General features: G+C 35.6%; 1 protein-coding gene across 2 annotated transcripts; it reads left to right on the forward strand.

Annotated features, from left to right (window-relative positions):
• Positions 1–954: 954 nt before the first annotated feature.
• On the forward strand, positions 955–14,637 carry LOC110687372 (starch synthase 3, chloroplastic/amyloplastic-like). Of its 2 annotated transcripts, none has more exons than XM_021864018.1 (16): positions 955–1,382; positions 2,201–2,264; positions 2,369–4,090; positions 6,152–6,366; positions 7,330–7,600; positions 8,206–8,381; positions 9,454–9,561; positions 10,342–10,451; positions 11,261–11,366; positions 11,576–11,746; positions 11,948–12,076; positions 12,390–12,572; positions 12,661–12,792; positions 12,895–13,006; positions 13,381–13,504; positions 13,743–14,198. In XM_021864018.1, the coding sequence occupies exons 1-16, from the start codon at positions 1,245–1,247 to the stop codon at positions 13,825–13,827; spliced, it is 3,846 nt and encodes a 1,281-aa protein (XP_021719710.1). In that variant the 5' UTR covers positions 955–1,244; the 3' UTR covers positions 13,828–14,198. The 2 variants fall into 2 exon arrangements, with proteins under 2 accessions (XP_021719710.1, XP_021719709.1); XM_021864017.1 differs by lacking the exon at positions 13,743–14,198 and adding an exon at positions 14,227–14,637 and having other exon boundaries at positions 959–1,382.
• Positions 14,638–17,744: the final 3,107 nt, after the last annotated feature.

A 17,744-nucleotide genomic window follows, 5' to 3' on the forward strand; every position in this document is an offset into this window, starting at 1 on the left:
GATAAAGAAAAAGATTAGCTAGGAAGTTAGCTAACTAATTAGAAGAATCATAAATGATGATAACCCCACAACAATGACATTTGCTAATTACAATGTGGCTCACTTAATTGAGATATTATCACCGCAACCTCTCATTTCACCTCCACATGGCACCTTTTCATTTGACACGTCAAATTCAAATGTACACTTGTTGTCTTGTTGATGCTACCCTTGAACTTGTTTATCACTTCCTTCTCGACATACACAACCAAATACGAGGTAGTCTGGTCTAGGGTGTGTAATAATAAAAAGGATATTTGTTTGGTTATACTAAGTAAAAACACCAACAATTAACCAAATCAAACCAAACTAAATTATATCAAGGTGTTGTTTGGTTATACTAATTTTTCATGGGCACTCAAAATTTCTAGAAAATGCAAAATTAATGAGTTGTTTGGTTAACCAAAAAAGTGCAAAATGGAGGAAGTTGGAATTTATGGTAATTTGAAGTAAATAATTTACTTTCACTAAAATTAAATAATTTACATAAGAAATGTATAGTTTATGAATATCAGTTTTTTTTAATAATTTGTGTTTATTAATAATTAAAGATATTATTGATCAAAGTTTTGCATCGATATACATGTCCAACTGAGACATTTATTTTGAAACAAAGGAATTACTCCGTATCACACAAAAGGGATATAATCACTACAAGATTTTTGACAAAGCTACGTTCCTTATACAATATAGAGTACTTCATACATGAATATAAACGAACATTTATTACCACTATTTATTACCGCCGGATCATTTCTAATTTTTCAATTATGTGGTCACGAGCTAGTGAATGGACGGTCGATATCGATGACACCCAAGCAATACTAAACCCAGGATAAACCTCTCCAAAGTCTCCAACCTACGGTTCAAAATTCTAAGGCCATGACTGATAATTCCACTTGAGCAAGAGAATACAATGTGTTTACTACTATCCAAATTTAGCCTGTCCTTTTTTGTTGATATTTTCCCATTTGGTTTTATTTGTTCATTTAAATTGACACCCAAAAATTCCAAAACAAATAAAAATCAAATCTTTATTAAAAATAAATAATTAATTTTTTTGATGTTGCTGATTCCGAATATCAATGACTGATCACTGAAAGAGGGGGATGTTGGAGTGTTGAATATAATGCAGAAGGAGAAACTTCGGGAAGTGTGATTTCAGAAGGAGGAGAGAGAAACTAGAGAGAGAAAGCTTCACAGCCATGGAAGTTTCTGGGTTGCAATCTCAAAGGCCTGTTTGGTGCAGTCAAAGTTTTATTATTAGTAGGCAAAATGCCCACTTTAATCTCAGACCTTTTACTGGTTTAGTCCCTTGCAAATCATCTTACAGATCTTTTCATGTAAGTTTCTTCCCTTAATTTTTGACAAAATTAAATCTTTTTTTATGGGTAAGTGATGAAATTTTATTTCTAATTTGATATTGGTAATTGGTACGGAGTAATTTAATTTCTTGTTTTTGCAATGATTTTGTGATGAAATTTTCATTTGATTGTCTTTGTTTGTTTAATTCCGATTTTAATAAAGTGTAATATGTGCTGTAGATGGTTTACATTTCAATGGTGAATTTTCAGACATTGTTGTTGTGTGTCGGTTTGCCGAGTGTATATAGAGGGCCATAGAGGGCAGTGATGTAGACGAGATTTGATTCTAGTTCTAGGTATGACCCCGAGACTTTATGAGCCTAGTTAGCTGACATCTCAGATGAAATTCCCATTTGATTCTCTAATTTACCCTTTTGATAAGTGAATAGTGTTATTGATTTCATTGTTAATCTGTTTGTTTTATTTGAGAATGCTGTGTGTTTTTGTGGGTTTTTATTAGATTTGCTATGAAACTGTGAAAGTGTTTATTTTGATGATTGTAGCTAAATATGTTCATATTATTGCACTTTCCAACCCCTTTTCATTAGTTCATGTGGGTGTTTGGATGCCTTCTCTGGCATTAGCATGTGTAGCAGTGATCAATCAAATATCGGTTTTGGATAATTGAAACTAATTGGTAGCATGTGTAGCAGTAATCCTTCCAATATCAGTTTTGGATAATTGAAACTAATTGGTGCTGTGTGGTTCAATTTTGAGCAGTACTTCTTTGTTGTGATTTTGTATCTGCATTAAATCATTGACTAAGAATTGTTTCTTGTTACCCATTTTTGTCCCAGTCTTATTCTAGGCACCTGCAGTACCCAAGGAATGGAAATTTCCGTCCGTGTTATGCCACTGGAGGTTAGTGCGTCTTCATTACCGTTTCCCATTTGAGATTAATTTCGGGAATACTTTCCTTTTGCATTCTCTGACCGTGCCTTAGCAATGCTTATTCTCCTTAATAGAATTTTCAAAGAAGAAACAGAAAAAATGGTCAAGGCCCAAAGGTTCTGCTCCCAAAGGATTTGTCCCAAAGGCTCCTGTTGGCACTAGCACACCAAAGAGGGATCAAAAGGACGAAGAAGATAACAGTCCTTCAGTTGATTCGTCTCCTGAGCTTGGTGGAAGAGCATCTGACGTAGGATCTAGTGCTGAGAAAACTGAGAGATCAGAAGTTTCTCAAGTAAATAGAATTGAAGAGCAAAGGGAGGATTCAACTAATGGGAAAGCTGGAAATTCATCCCTAACCAAGAAAGCAGTAACTAATGGTAATAAAAATCTGCTTAAGGAAATTGACACGGTTACAGGGTTTATCAGGGAAGGTAGTAGAAGTACTAGTGATTTGATTGATGAAACTGGATTAGAACCCGAGGATTTAGAGGGCAAACAAGGAAGTTCTACTGAAAGAAAAGTGTTGGAATCTGAAAAAATAGTTTCTGGTACTGGAATCATTGATGAGAATGAGAAGGATAAGATGACCGAAAATGAAGCTTTAGATTTAGATAGAGGGGGTTCTGAGATTTTTGAGGACATGGCTTCAGAAAATAAGGAAAGTAATGAAGACAACTATGAGGCTGAAACTAGACTGTTGGTATCAGAAAATAAGGTTTCTGATTTAACCCCTTACGAGAAAAAAGTAGAGGATATAATTAGCGTTCAGGAGAATATATCTTTGATGAGCTACCCAAGAGTCGAATCTGACAAGAATGTTACTGACTCTGAAGTGCTGCCAGGATCTGAAACTGTCCTTAGCAATGAGAGGGAAACCAAAGAGTTAGATAGTAAGGAATCTGATGATGAGAGGGTTACAGAAACTGAGGTGGTGGGTTCAAGCACAAGGGCTGCTATAACCACTGATGAGAAAGAACTGGAAGAGGCTTTGCGAAAGTTGCAGTTGGAGATGGAAGCTCTTGAACGGCAAAAAGTACTTGAGGAAATGGCGGAGGACAATTTTTCCAAAGGAAACAAAGTTTTTATTTATCCGGAGACAGCAAAACCTGATCAGGATATAGAGCTCTTCCTTAATCGAAGTCTTTCCCCTCTGAAAGATGAACCAGATGTGATGGTCATGGGAGCATTTAATGATTGGCGTTGGAAATCATTTACCACAAAACTTCAAAAGAGCCATCTCAGGGGTGATTGGTGGTCCTGTCAGATTCATGTTCCCAAGGAAGCATACAAGATGGAGTTTATTTTTTTTAACGGGCAAGATGTTTATGACAATAATGAAAAGAAAGATTTCCACATTATAGTGGAAGGGGGCATGGACTTCGATACTTTTGAAGATTTCTTGCTCGAGGAGAAACGTAGAGAGCAAGAGAATTTGGCAAAGATAGAAGCTGAGAGGAAAAGACAAGCTGAGGAGCAGCGGCGAAGGGAGGAAGAGAGGGCTGCTAGTGAAGCTGATCGAGCACAAGCAAAGGCAGTAGTAGAGAAACGAAAAGAGAAACTGAGAGAACTGGTGAAGAAAGCTGTGTCATCCATGGAAAATGTTTGGTTTTTTGAACCTCGTGAGTTTAAAGATGGTGATTTGGTTCGTTTGTATTATAACAAGAGCTCCGGCCCTCTTGTTCATGCCAATGATGTTTGGATTCATGGGGGTCATGATAATTGGAGTTTTGGGCTCTCAGTTATTGCAAGACTAGTGAAATCTGAGGAGAAAGATGGTGACTGGTGGTATGCTGAAGGTATGATAATGCTATATTTAATATTTCCTTGACTAAATTCACATTTTAATGAATTTTCCACCTCTTTATTCTTTATCATTTTTTGGGGAAAGGGCAGGTAGTATATGCTAACAGATTATGGATTTTGCAATTAAGTTCATCCAGTGGCTGCTAATAGTCCTACACCAGAACAGACTCCGAACATACCACTCTTATTGTACCCGCTGTGGCCTGTGAATTCAGGATAATAGAATTCATATCTTATAACATACCAGCCTGATAACTGAAAAGGTGTTCTTTACCATTGACAAAAGTCTGAAGGCTGGACGAGGGGTTTTATGTTGCTTCTTGTCTAAAGTCTCAAGGCACCTCTCATTAACTAGATGCACTCTTTGTTAATTGATGATATATTCTTGTCCGTTGGAGATTTCTATCTGTTTCCTGCAGTTTTAAGCATTATTCTTAACACAGTAAACGATTGCTTATGCTTTTCCTACCAATGAAAATCTCACTCGAGCAACATTTTAATGTATTAGGAAGATAACATCCACCCATGCCTTAGTAGTGCACATTTTTTATTGTGATTTGACTTTTTGAAAATCTTAATTGTATTGTACTAGCTTGGGATCACTGTTTGGATGAATCAAAGCAGGGGGAAAAAGCCTACCATCAAAACCAAGTGAGTTTCCAACCATAAATCTATTGGCAATAAGAGTAGCTCATCCCCTCCTGCTTACAGTGTGGGGCAACCTAACACTCACACTTGTATCCAACAGTGCAAAGAACTAAATTTTAGAAACAACACTTTGAAGATCGTCAACAACAAAAGGGATGCACAAGCCCAAATCAAAATAGCATCTGTAAAGTGCACATGTCCAGCCAAACCATTTAGTACCAAATGTTCAGAAAACCCCATCAACAATACCCAATAGAGGTTCCATCCTAAAAGCAATTGACAATAGGAGTAACTCACATGGCTTATTAGAAAGCTCACTGTTTCTAATTCCAATGTGGGATATCTCAAGTCACACTCGCAGATCCACTTGCACCCAACAATTAGAGCTATCTGAAACTAACGAAATGACTGCTGCATTGTCTGTAATCTAAATTTGAAAAAGTTTGCTGCTAATATTGCCAGTAGCTCTTGTGGAGCTGTGGTCAGTTGCGAATCCCCATTGCAATATATTTAAGGATGTGTTATTGCATATAGCACTAGCTAGGAGTGATATAATGAGGATCTTTTGGAGGACCACAGGAGATAAAATCTTGGATCATGCTGCTAATCTCATCCTTTAAATCAAGGCTTAGGCATTGTTGTTAAAATCTGGAAATGGGAATTTGTTCTTCTTTTGCCAGATTATACCTCCATTAGGTCTTTAGATATTTTCTGGTATTGCCAAATGTGCATTCTGGTTTTCAATCTGATTACAGGAAGTTTGGCGCTCTTAATTTAGAATCTTTCTAGATGCCTGGAAACTGTAAGATTGAAGGAGTGTGAAACAGAGCTTTTATTTTCTATTATAGGCCTGACCTATAGAATTTTGTTTTCAATTACAGTACTTTTTTATTCAAGTAGCAACATATATACTTTTATTAACTATAAAACACTCAACTATAGTCCATTTGTGCTTCTTTGCTTATTTCCTTGAGTGAGCATGAGGGAAATTATTTTTGGTCAATTGACGAAGTGCTATGGTAGTTATTATTGTCCTAAAAGTTACAATCATTGCTCTATATGGTGGTGACGTCACTTTCAGACTAGCGAGGCTGATACTCCTTGTTTGTAGTTGGAAACTGGGAAAAGTGAACTAAGGTGATGAGCTGGTGACCATTAACATCTGAGAAATTACTTTGTTTTCTTTGTCAGTTCTGGTGCCCAAATGTTATATTCATAACAAACTGACTAGAAGGAAATAATGACTAAAAGGAAAGAGTTGTTTCCCCTTGCAATGATACTGCATATGGACTAGAAGGATCCTTGGAATGAACCAAAAAGATCAATAAAAATATGTTATAAATGTAAATGCTCTCGAAATATTTATAATTTACTATACTGATGCGTTTGAGTGCATCTTTGTATAGTTACGGTTCCTGATCAAGCAGTTGTCTTGGACTGGGTGTTTGCTGATGGGCCACCACAGAAGGCTTCCATATATGATAACAATAAGCGCCAGGATTTCCATGCTGTTGTTCCCAAGTCTGTTCCTGACGAACTATACTGGGTTGAGGAAGAACTGCGGATATACCAGAAACTTCAAGAGGACAGGAGAGTAAAAGAGGAGGTCTTGCGTGCCAAGGTGATTACTTTGTTATTAAGTTTCATCGTAATGCTAGCCTTTCACTTTAGAGTTGTAGTTATATTGGTACTGCTAAAGTGCTGTAATTGACAACAGATAATTCCTGGCCTTTTAAAGAAACTATCTACTAGCTATCATCATGCTGCAGTAACAACAATAAATGCTAAAAAAAAAACATTCCTTATTTTGAATGGGCAGTTTTCTCTTGGGAAAGGCCATCAATTTACCACCCCGTGTCCCCGTCTCTGGTCCCTCAAGTAGTCTTCACCGCCTTAGGAGCTTATCAGTGTTATTTGTAGTGCATTTTGATATCTTGAGAAATAGACAACACACCACTATCTGCTCAAAATCTAACCATTTGCTGGAGAGTACTCACCTAAGTCTTCTATGATCACAGCATATAGTTTCCATAGAAGGAATGGACTTAGCGCCTATTGCCCACTTTAAAATCCGTGAGGGTAATGAAGAGTTGAACAAATGATGTCTGGAGTCCTCTGGTCAAATGATGCTGGGTTTCCCTGGTTGGTGTTATTGAAGTTTTTAATTTGGATGTGTATAGATACACCATACATGTATCGGTTACTTTTTTATATGTGTCTAGTGTTCTAGGCTTTAGATACCTGTCTTGATTACTTGTGCCTTCCTCTCTTTGTCTACCCCCTTTTTTTTTGGAGGGTGGTTCTATTGCTAGTAAGAAAAGATTTTACAGGTATTGCCATATTAGTAGACTGATGTTGCCTGAAACAGCCATTTTACAACTAACAGTGGACTTGTTTTATGGCACCTTCCTAGAAGTTCTCTCTCTCTCTCTCTCTCTCTCTCTCTCTCTGGGTCTATCATCCCCTTTTGTTGTGTAATTGTTTTGTACTGCATGTAATTGTTTTGTACTGTATTTTACCTGGCCTTGTTGACTGACATCGGTAACATGTATATTCTATAATAACAATGTTGTTCTATGCACAGGCTGAAAAAACAGCTCGCATGAAAGCTGAAACCAAAGAAAAAACTTTGAAGACATTCTTGCTGTCTCAGAGGCATATTGTTTACACTGATCCTGTGGATGTTAAGGCAGGACAAGATGTTACTGTGTATTACAATCCCTCTAACACTGTTCTGAATGGGAAGCCAGAAGTTTGGTTCAGAGGTTCTTTTAATCAATGGACCCATCGTAAAGGTCCGTTGCCTCCTCAGAAAATGTTCCCTGCCGAGAATGGTACTCATGTCAAGACAACTGGTAAGCTTAATCAACTGCTTAATTGTACGATTAATTTTTATTCATGAATACATTTTCATGATGTTAGTTGTGTATTTTTACCTCTTTGTTTCTTCACGTGTCTAGTGAATCCTTGAAGGATTTCACTGTTGAGAAAATTTCTAGCCACGTTATTTGTGTCTTTTTCTATTATTTACTGAGACAAGAAAGCGCCTCTCATTTCAGAAAATTTCATGTGTTTTGTTTTGCTGATGTGCATTGTGTGTCATATATAATTGAAATTACATGCTGTTAATTTTGTATTGGATGGGTGACTGACATTTCTTGTACATGTGAACATTGATGTTGTCCTGATCTTTGTATTTTAATTGTACTCTTTGTTCTCATGATTGAATTATGTCTACTCAAAATGGTGTGCTATGAATTAGTTTGCTTGTTTGAAATTTTCCTTAGGAAAGTTTGTTGACTGGAACATCCTTTGTTGATGTTACTAGGGCAGTAAAGCATTCATTCATTTATTTACCCATATAATTATTTAAAGGCTGAGTTCAAGCATGAGACAACAGTTGCTTTTGCCGTTGATATTATAACACTAGATATCTCCTAATGCAAAATTCTTTTTGTAGTCAGGGTGCCATTGGATGCGTACATGATGGATTTTGTTTTCTCTGAGTGGGAAGATGGTGGAATTTTTGACAACAAATTTGGTATGGATTACCATGTACCTGTCTTTGGTGGGATAGCCAAAGAGCCTCCAATGCATATTGTTCATATAGCTGTTGAAATGGCTCCCATTGCTAAGGTAAAATCTTCACTGAGTTTATTCTTTTTTTGATGCAATTTTCAATCTGTGCATGCGAGTGTATGTAAGAAGTTTTTTTTTCCTGATAAACTGCCTTTGGGCTACAATTGTGGTGATACATGAGATTTTATTCCCGTAGAGATTGTGGTTTTACTAGCATTTTGCTATAATCTGAAATTAAATCTGGGTCTATATGAGCAAGTACTCATACATGTAAATCAAACTACTTGAAGGAAAATATTTTTTTTTATTATATTGAAGTATTTATTGTGCTGTAGACTCTTAAAATACATCTGCATTATACTATAATCTGAAATAAGATCTGGGTCAATATGAGCAAGTAGTCAAACACATAAACCAGATTTGGTGAAGGAAAATACATCTGCATTACCCTTCACCATGGATTACGGACGGAAAATACATTAAGGCCTCGTTTGGTTGCATTAGGGAAATGGAAACCCATAGGAACTTATAATTCATGGGAAGTTAATATTCCTAGGAAATGCTAAAATCATGTTTGGTTGATATGAAGGAAATTGTATTTCCCATGAATTAATTTCCTATGTTTTGTTTGGTTAACCTTGTGTAATTCTCATATATTAAATTCTATCTTAACTACTTTTCCAATTTTTGAGGGTAAAATTGTAATTTTATCCAAAAATACATAAGGGAATTTTGATTGACCAAGGTATAGTGGGGGAATTAAATTCCCATGTTTTGGAGGAGTTTCCATTTACCAAGGAAATTCAACTTCCCACATATATGTTAACCAAACAACTATGCATATACACACTTCCCATGAATTTCTATTTCCACCATTAGTATAGTGTAACCAAACAAGGCCTAAGATTCATGATGATGAAAATGAGGTGACCTCAACTTATTTTCCTGCTCACAAATTGTGTCTGATAAATCATTCTATTTTGGTGCTTTTCCCCTCTCCAAATTAGTCTTTGAGTTGGAATAAGAATCCTAAATAAAAGAAAAGGTTCTCTATTTAGATAACGGACTTCTATATGCAATTTAAGCTAATGTTACAAACACACAAATTTATAATCTGAAATTGCTGCAGGTGGGTGGCCTTGGAGATATTGTTACTAGCTTGTCTCGTGCGGTTCAAGATTTAAACCATCATGTTGATGTAATTCTTCCAAAGTATCAGTGCCTGAACCTTAATCATGTAAGCCACTTTCCACTTTTTTTTTTTTTTTTTTTTTTTTTTTAATTCTTACTGTCTTAATTAGATTGGCTTCATAAGCTCATTAAGACTTGAAATGTTTCCTTCATAAACTTTAGAAATTTTGGTTTTAATACCTATTTTATGCTGAGTTCAATAACTAACTGCCTTATAAGTTACATTACTACTTAAAATGTCCGAAAGCTTATGGTTTTTCTCTATGGTAACGGATTAGTCAGAACACATAACTATGCAAGGAGCTCCACAAAAAACAACGCTATCTCCACCCCTGCCGCTTCCACCGCCTCCACCACAATGTGTTTCCACTCCAGCCCCTGCTACCGCTGGGCACCACCATCATCTGCTGAGCCCTTCTTCTTACCTCTCTTCCCGTTCAATTTCCATTGCTTCCCAGTTCCTATCACCATATTCTTACTCCTTAGTCCTTACAATCCTCCTTCAATTTTCATGTGCCCTATTCCCCTTACCATAGCCAACCAATTGCAGGGGTTACAGTACTTGCTGGAAGAAGGGGAAGGGATGGGCAGTGGAAGGGGAACTACTGTCTAATGGAGAAGGGCAGGTGAGGGAGAAGGGGAGAGGGAGAGCAGTAGGGCACAAACAGGTCTTTTGTTGGAAGGGGAGGGCAAGTGGAATGGAATAATAACTAATTTTCAAAAGAAAAATATATTAAAAGCCAGATTTACCAACTTTTATTTTACCGTCTTAGAAAAATGTATTTTAATTTTAAGTATATGCATTTTCATCATTTGATTGCAACAGGTGAAGGACTTCCATCACGCAAAGAGCTATTCATGGGGTGGTACTGAGATAAAAGTTTGGTTTGGGAAGGTTGAAGGCTTGTCTGTCCACTTTTTGGAGCCTCTAAATGGGTAAACCTTTTGTGCTCTTATGTTTATGCCACTACTAAAATTTCAGCAATTGCTCGCTAGTGATGGAAAACAAAAATAAACAGCAACTGTTGTAGGCGAGGCCTGTGGTCAGGATATGTGCTGTTTTAACCTAATTTGCTGAAGTCAATACGGAGATTTTTTAAAAAGACTTTTAGAAAAACGTTCTGTAATCTGTACAGATAAAGTTTGGAAATTAAAAAGCAGTAAGCATGTACAAAGTTATTAGATAGTGCCTGGGCTTCTGATGAACTAAGATAAGTATTTATGCCGCATCTTTAATTATGAGACTTAACTTTATCTCCTTTTGGCTACATATTTGTATCCACGCTATAGAGTCTTGGCTCTTGGGATTTGTTTGAATTTTTATTTTTATTTTTTTTCCTGAAAATTCTCAAGTGTGACTCTCCTTTATAAAATCTTATCACTGTTCAGCCTTTTAAAGGTGAAGTTTAGACTCAAGACAAAAAGATCTTCTCTTCATTTATGGCAAATACATTTAAGTGATAGAGTGTTACAAATAATCTCATAGATCATGATGTAAACAGCCATCTTCTTCTTTTTTTTTATGGTCCTTGTCCAGCTTAACAAATCATCGCATTATTGAATGAATCTCGGGCAGTACTCTCTCTACGCTAAAAATCTAGCTCTTTTTCTAAGAATGTCATTTATTCCACATGTCCCTAGTCTATAGTGTTTGGCAGCCTATTATAGTCTCTGCTGTATATATACTATTGTGTATGATTTGGTCATTTGCCATGGTTCTTAAATTCCCTCCTTGCTTTGGACAGATTGCTCCAGACTAATTCTGTCTATATTGGTAAAAATGATGGTGAAAGATTTGGTTTCTTTTGCCACGCTGCACTTGAGTATCTCCTCCAAAGTGGATTTCATCCTGTAAGTTCAGACTTTGACTTAATTGAATTGCTATTGCTGATTCTTTGATCTCCGTCAGTTTACTGTCCATGAGGTTTTTGTCTTTTTATCTATAGCCTTTCTCAGTAGTGTATCTTGTCACAAGTTAAGTTCTCTTGTAGTGCACAATGAGATCTAAATATATTCCGTTTCTTCTTAGATGCAATTTGTAATTTGTTCACTTGGTGCAGGATATAATTCATTGCCATGATTGGTCAAGTGCTCCAGTGGCATGGCTGTATAAAGAGCATTATGGGCAGTATGGTCTTACTAATGCTCGTGTTGTTTTCACTATTCATAACCTCGAGTTTGGGGCGTACTTCATTGGAAGAGCAATGGCATATGCAGACAAGGCTACAACTGTGAGTCTATACTTGCCTGTTTAACATCTTGTTGTGTGGCTGTGGCAGCTACGATCTCTGAGGTCAAAGAATTGGGGGGGGGGGGGGGGGAGGGGGGGGGAGGGGGGGGCATACTATGGATATTTGCATTACTTTTGGTCTAGTTACGCCTATGTTCGCAAGTGATGGTGGTTTTAATTTATGTATATTATCACTTATCAGGTTTCAAATACCTATGCAAAGGAGGTTGCTGGAAATCCTGCTATTGCTCCTCACCTGTACAAATTTCACGGCATATTAAATGGGATTGATCCAGACATATGGGATCCATTCAATGATAAGTTCATTCCAGTAAGTAATTCATCTTCATTTAATCTGTAATTTTTATTTTTTTTCGAAAAGCTTAAGTATGCTTTTTTTAGTCTTATCAATTATTTTCTCTAATTTACTGAGATATGAAGGTGGATAATTTGGCACTGATATCTTAGCTTAGACTAAAATTTCTTATTTATGAAGCATCTTTGATTAGGATTTCGTTCTACTGATTCTAAAGCTTGAGATAGCAATTTATATGACTCAGATGGTACTTTATTTTTCCCTTGTCCATCAAAACTCAAGCACAGCTTCTTAATCTGACATATTTGCATGATGCATATAATATCAGGTAAATTACACATCAGAAAATGTTGCAGAAGGTAAAAAAGCAGCCAAGGAAGCTTTACAACAAAGGTTTAGCATAAAAAAAGGTGATTTCCCATTAGTGGGAATAATTACTCGTTTAACTCATCAGAAAGGAATCCATCTCATCAAGCATGCTATTTGGCGCACTATAGAACGTGGCGGACAGGTCTTCCTCCTATTTATCTTGTTTCTTTTCTTAATAATTGTTTCTTGGTTTGTCACAGTTGGTCAATTTCAGTGTTCTATGATTTTAGGTTGTGTTGCTGGGCTCTGCTCCCGACCCACGCATACAGCAAGAATTTGTTGATGTTGCAAATCAATTGCATAATATGCATCATGACCGTGCTCGCCTTTGTTTGAATTATGACGAACCTCTTTCACACTTGGTATTGATCATATAACTCAATTGCTTGCTCTTTTAAATTGTCTTCTAGTAACTGAATATAATGTGCATGTAGGCTTACTAGTCTCATTAAATTTCTCCGTAGATATATGCAGGTGCAGATTTGATTCTTGTCCCCTCAATATTTGAGCCATGTGGCCTAACCCAGCTTGTTGCTATGCGATATGGTTCAATACCGGTTGTTCGCAAAACTGGAGGTACAAATCTTCTCATATTTCATACTCATCATCAACATAAATAGTTTATTAACCACGTTATCAAGTTATGTAATCTTCTTGTGTATTCTACATTGGTTCTATGGTGAGATAATTCTTCAAGTTATTTGCCTCAGCTCCCTTACGTTTCTGGTTTTTTGATTCCCTGCTCAATTCGATATCTTTATTGGAAAGCTGAAGTCATGTCTTGGTTTTATGTAGGCTTCAAAATTTGCATTCATAAATCATGTTGTTACTGGTGTGAGATATCCAGTCTTTGTGTTCTCGTCTTTATCATGCTATATATTTACAAGCTTACAACTGTACCTCAGTAGTCAATATGTTAAAACTATCAATGTCTACTCATGTTTTTACAGGACTTTACGATACTGTATTTGACGTTGATCATGACATAGAGAGAGCAAGAGCACAAGGTTTGGAACCAAATGGATTTAATTTTGAAGGAGCTGATCCTGCCGGGGTAGATTATGCTCTTGACAGGTTAGTATATTTCTATACTTGCTCAAATAGCAACAAAAAGAAGAAACTAATAAAGTCTAAAAGTGGTTATATTTTAACATCATGTATCATCTTAATTCAAAGATCACCACCAATTCATCAACAACATTACATTACACCATCACCACAAAGCCTCTAAAGTTCTCCCTTCTAAATTGCCTGTTTCCTTCTAACTCTTTGTCTGATTTACAACTGTGCGTAAGTTTATAATGAATTACAGGTGTAGGTGGTTTAATGAGCCAAGAGAGCCTAATTTCAAGTCTGTGTTACTCAGAGTTGCTAAGCTAGGTTTGTATTTTGTCTAAGATAACTCCCTAAGAACTTCAGGCCTATGTCACTTTAACAAAGATGCACATTTAGGTACAGGAAAGACAGGTTCTTGCATTTTGTAAGCTTTTAGTCTGATAAAGTCGTGTAGAGTGTCCAAGCATTATCTGAAACGACAAGTTCATAATCACATATTTACATGTTCTTGTGACATCAGGAGTTCCTAATGAGTAGAGACATAACACTATAACAGGCCATGTTTTGTTCATGTACAGTACTACATTGCTAGCCTCCTGCCCATTATCCCCCTCTCAAGTCCCCAACCAGATGAAAATTTGATCCCATAACCTGAGATTTGTAGGGCCAATGGACTACCATGGTTATCTGTCTGTACGATATAAAGTTGAAGGATGCTTACTTCCTGATGAAATTTTCAGGGCTATATCAGCTTGGTATGATGCAAAGGAATGGTTTAACACATTGCGCAAGCGTGTGATGGAACAAGACTGGTCTTGGAATCGGCCTGCACTAGAGTATATGGAACTTTATCACGCAGCACGGAAAAACTGAGGATCTCACTCTGGCTTAGGCAAAAGGGGTTTAGGACATTCTACAGATTGTATAGGTTCATCAATATTTTGCTGATAAGTTTTTGTTCACTCAAAAGCGTCTAGTCTTCATATTGCTTCATATAAGGTATCAATATTTAGTCATAACTCTTAATAATGTGAAGTAGCAGAATTCTAGGCATACACTTTAGCATACCATAAAGGAACAGTAAATGATTAAAGCTATTTATACTGTTTCAAAATATCAATAAAATGATTCATTCTTTTGCTAGAAAAAAACATTTTATCATTTCATCTTCCGTCTTTTCTTCTTTTGGACTTTGTTTTGGAATCGAGTGACCAGAGTTATGGAAAGTTTATTCTATTATATACTACTCCGTATGTATTACGAAGTTGTTTATTATGGTTACAATGGCCCCAAAAGTTTGGGATCCCCACCTTCCTCAATACCATACAACCATTAAGCTCGCACTTAATTCTCTAGTTTGTTTACTCTTTAATATATTAAATTTTACTAGTTAAATTGAAAGAAAAGTTAATACTTATGCAAATTCATACAGACAGATTTGAACCTCCAAACTTATTTTTGATCAAAATTTGTTTTATTGAGGAATATTTTTTTTTTTTTCCAATAAATACCTATTGTACTCAATAGAGTTACGAGTGAAAACTAATTTTTACTGATCTAAACTAATATTGATGAAGGTTGGGTTACTTCCTTTAAACTTAAGAAGGTTTCGTTAGATTTGTAAAACTAAACCATATATATTACTCCGTACATATTTGTCATTCACATGATGCATAAAATTTGAAAAGACAAATTATAGTTTTCAATTTTTCATAGGTGAGGAATTGTAACCTGAGAATAGGTTATAATTTGTTTGGTCTAGGTTATGCTGTTTTCATCATCAAATATTACAATTTGTACAAATCAATCATTTCAACCGTGAAATTGATACATTATGACTGTTAAACAAGTCACTACCACGCACCAACTCTCTTGTGTTGACCATTGTTGGCATCATTACATGCCTAAGCTGAAATTGACTGATTTTCATTAATGTAAGTTGTTTATCAATTATTTATCATATGAAAGTCATATTAGATCCTATAGACGCAAGACTTTGGAGTTAGTGATTTGTTATTGGCGGGATTACACTATGATAAATTATGTAAGGTTTAAATTTAAGATGTGCGGTAGGAGGAGAGACGATCCACATATAAGTTAACCATAGTTTCATTCTAAAATAAAAGACAATAACCACTATGCATGTCACGTTCTACCATATTTCTAATTTTAAATGATTTCCCTTCCACACACATGAAAAAATCCTTGACAATCTCTCATTTTACACGTGTGTTCTATCACAATTAATCCCCCTTAATTGTATGATATGTATCATTCAATTGAGCTACAACTCTACGAGTACAGCTTGTTATACAAGTACTAAATTTCTTCATGTTTATTATATTAGAGTATTCCCTCCATCTTATAATATAGTTACTGTTTTTCTATTTTGGGACCCAAAATGTTATTCATGTTTCTATTTTAAATAGTATGTAAAGATCATTATACCCTTATTTTTTTAACTTTATTCATTATACTTCCTACATTACCCTTGAATTTTGCACATGCTTTGTACTTTTTTCCACTTTCTCTCTCCAACTTTTGACTATAATTATACTTTTCACTTTTATTAATGTACTTTATCTACTTTCTCCTCCTATTTCTTAAGTACCGTGACACAATCAGGAACTATATATTGGACGGAAGGAGTATATTTTTTTCTAAGTCAGTAATTAATATTACGCATGTACGAACTCGTAATTGCTACCTCCTTTAATATAATCAATTTACACTAAATCGATTGGTAGAATTCAATAAAGTAGTTCTTTCGCAATCAAGTTCATTTGACTAATTCCACTAGTTATAGTTTCAAGCTAATTATAATTAATTAGAGAGGACCCCTTTTACATTAGATTAATGAACGGTTTCAATTAGTAGCTTTAAGGTTAAAAACTTAAAATGATGGCCGGGAATAATCCAAAGGTAAACCATTATATTTATATATATATATATGATATTCTCGAACATACGTACAATCGAGTGTACATTGTATATGGCACGGTCAAGACTATTTTTTTACCTATATATTTGTACCTTGTGAGCATATGCATAGGCAATTTATGCCTTTCGGCATAACAGATTGTACAATGAGTAACCTGGACGAATTGTTTTTATATATCTTTGCATTGTATTATTGTATTTGTACTATATGATATGGCTAGATTAAAACCGCGCGACACACGGTTTTAATAAAAAAAATATATATATTATAGTATAGAACTCGTATATATAATGATTTTTTTCAATTTTGTCATAAATTTATTGGAAGGAGATTTCTTAAAAGAAATACAGTTTGAATATTTCAGGAAATTTTTGGACATTTGAATATTAGTGTTAAGGAATTGAGGAGAGGGAATGATAGATCTTTAAATAAAAAAAAAAAAGGAATACAGTTTCTATTCAATTTACTATACTTCGGTTACTATATTAAAGTTGTTGAAAGAACTTAATTAGCTTGTTTACGAATTATCACACAAAAGAAAAAAAATCCCTTCAAAAAAAAAATTACAATAAAATGACATCATCAATGATTTTAGGCGGGAAACAATTTAATAAGAAAACGACACGTATACAGTTTTGAGGAGAGATAATGTCAGCAATATTTTATTTTAGTAATAATTAATAGATAAGTAGGGTTTCTTATGTTGTGAGTAAGCTGATATATCGGTCTATAAGAGCCATAGAATATGCTTTGGTCCTTTTAGTAGATTAATGATGCACGCAGTGATGACCACCAGGCAACAAACTTTAGGATAATGGCATAATTTTTATAAATGACTAGTTCAGGTGGGTTTTTGACAAGGATAAGAGAGATACATTACACAATTTGTAGTGGAGAATATTTCCAATTGGTTCTCAATAATAATGTCCCACAAGATATTGAATGATAGGCTCGGGTCACTCAATACAATACCTAAATTGACTTATAAATAGCCTTTACATTACGACATTTTTTTAAAATTCCGATATATAGAAGCAAAGGATTTTTCTAGCTATTTTGAAGAGAGATAAATTTGTGTGAATCTTAATTCCATGTAATATAATGCACACATCATGTCGAGTTTAGACTTGTTCTAGCTAGGGCTGTACACCGGTCCAAAACCGGACCGGACCTGGACCGGACCTGTTAGGACCGGGACCTGAATCAGCCAATTCTGAGGACCGGGGACCGGACCTGATTCAGCAGGTCCGGGTCAGGTCCAGACCTGAGCAATCAGGTCCGGGTCAGGTCCAGACCTGAACAGACCTGTTTTGTGTG

Source organism: Chenopodium quinoa, unplaced genomic scaffold (genome assembly GCF_001683475.1).
Source record: "Chenopodium quinoa cultivar QQ74 unplaced genomic scaffold, ASM168347v1, whole genome shotgun sequence".
Taxonomy (NCBI): domain Eukaryota; kingdom Viridiplantae; phylum Streptophyta; class Magnoliopsida; order Caryophyllales; family Amaranthaceae; genus Chenopodium; species Chenopodium quinoa.

What these genes read in the sequence shown, in the direction of transcription:
- LOC110687372 (XM_021864017.1), top strand. Translation starts at nt 1,245, where the DNA reads ATGGAAGTTTCTGGGTTGCAATCTCAAAGGCCTGTTTGGTGCAGTCAA. An exon ending in CATCTTACAGATCTTTTCAT is followed by an intron (nt 1,383 to 2,200) that starts GTAAGTTTCTTC and finishes TTTTTGTCCCAG; the next exon opens with TCTTATTCTAGGCACCTGCA. An exon ending in GTAGATTATGCTCTTGACAG is followed by an intron (nt 13,505 to 14,226) that starts GTTAGTATATTT and finishes TGAAATTTTCAG; the next exon opens with GGCTATATCAGCTTGGTATG.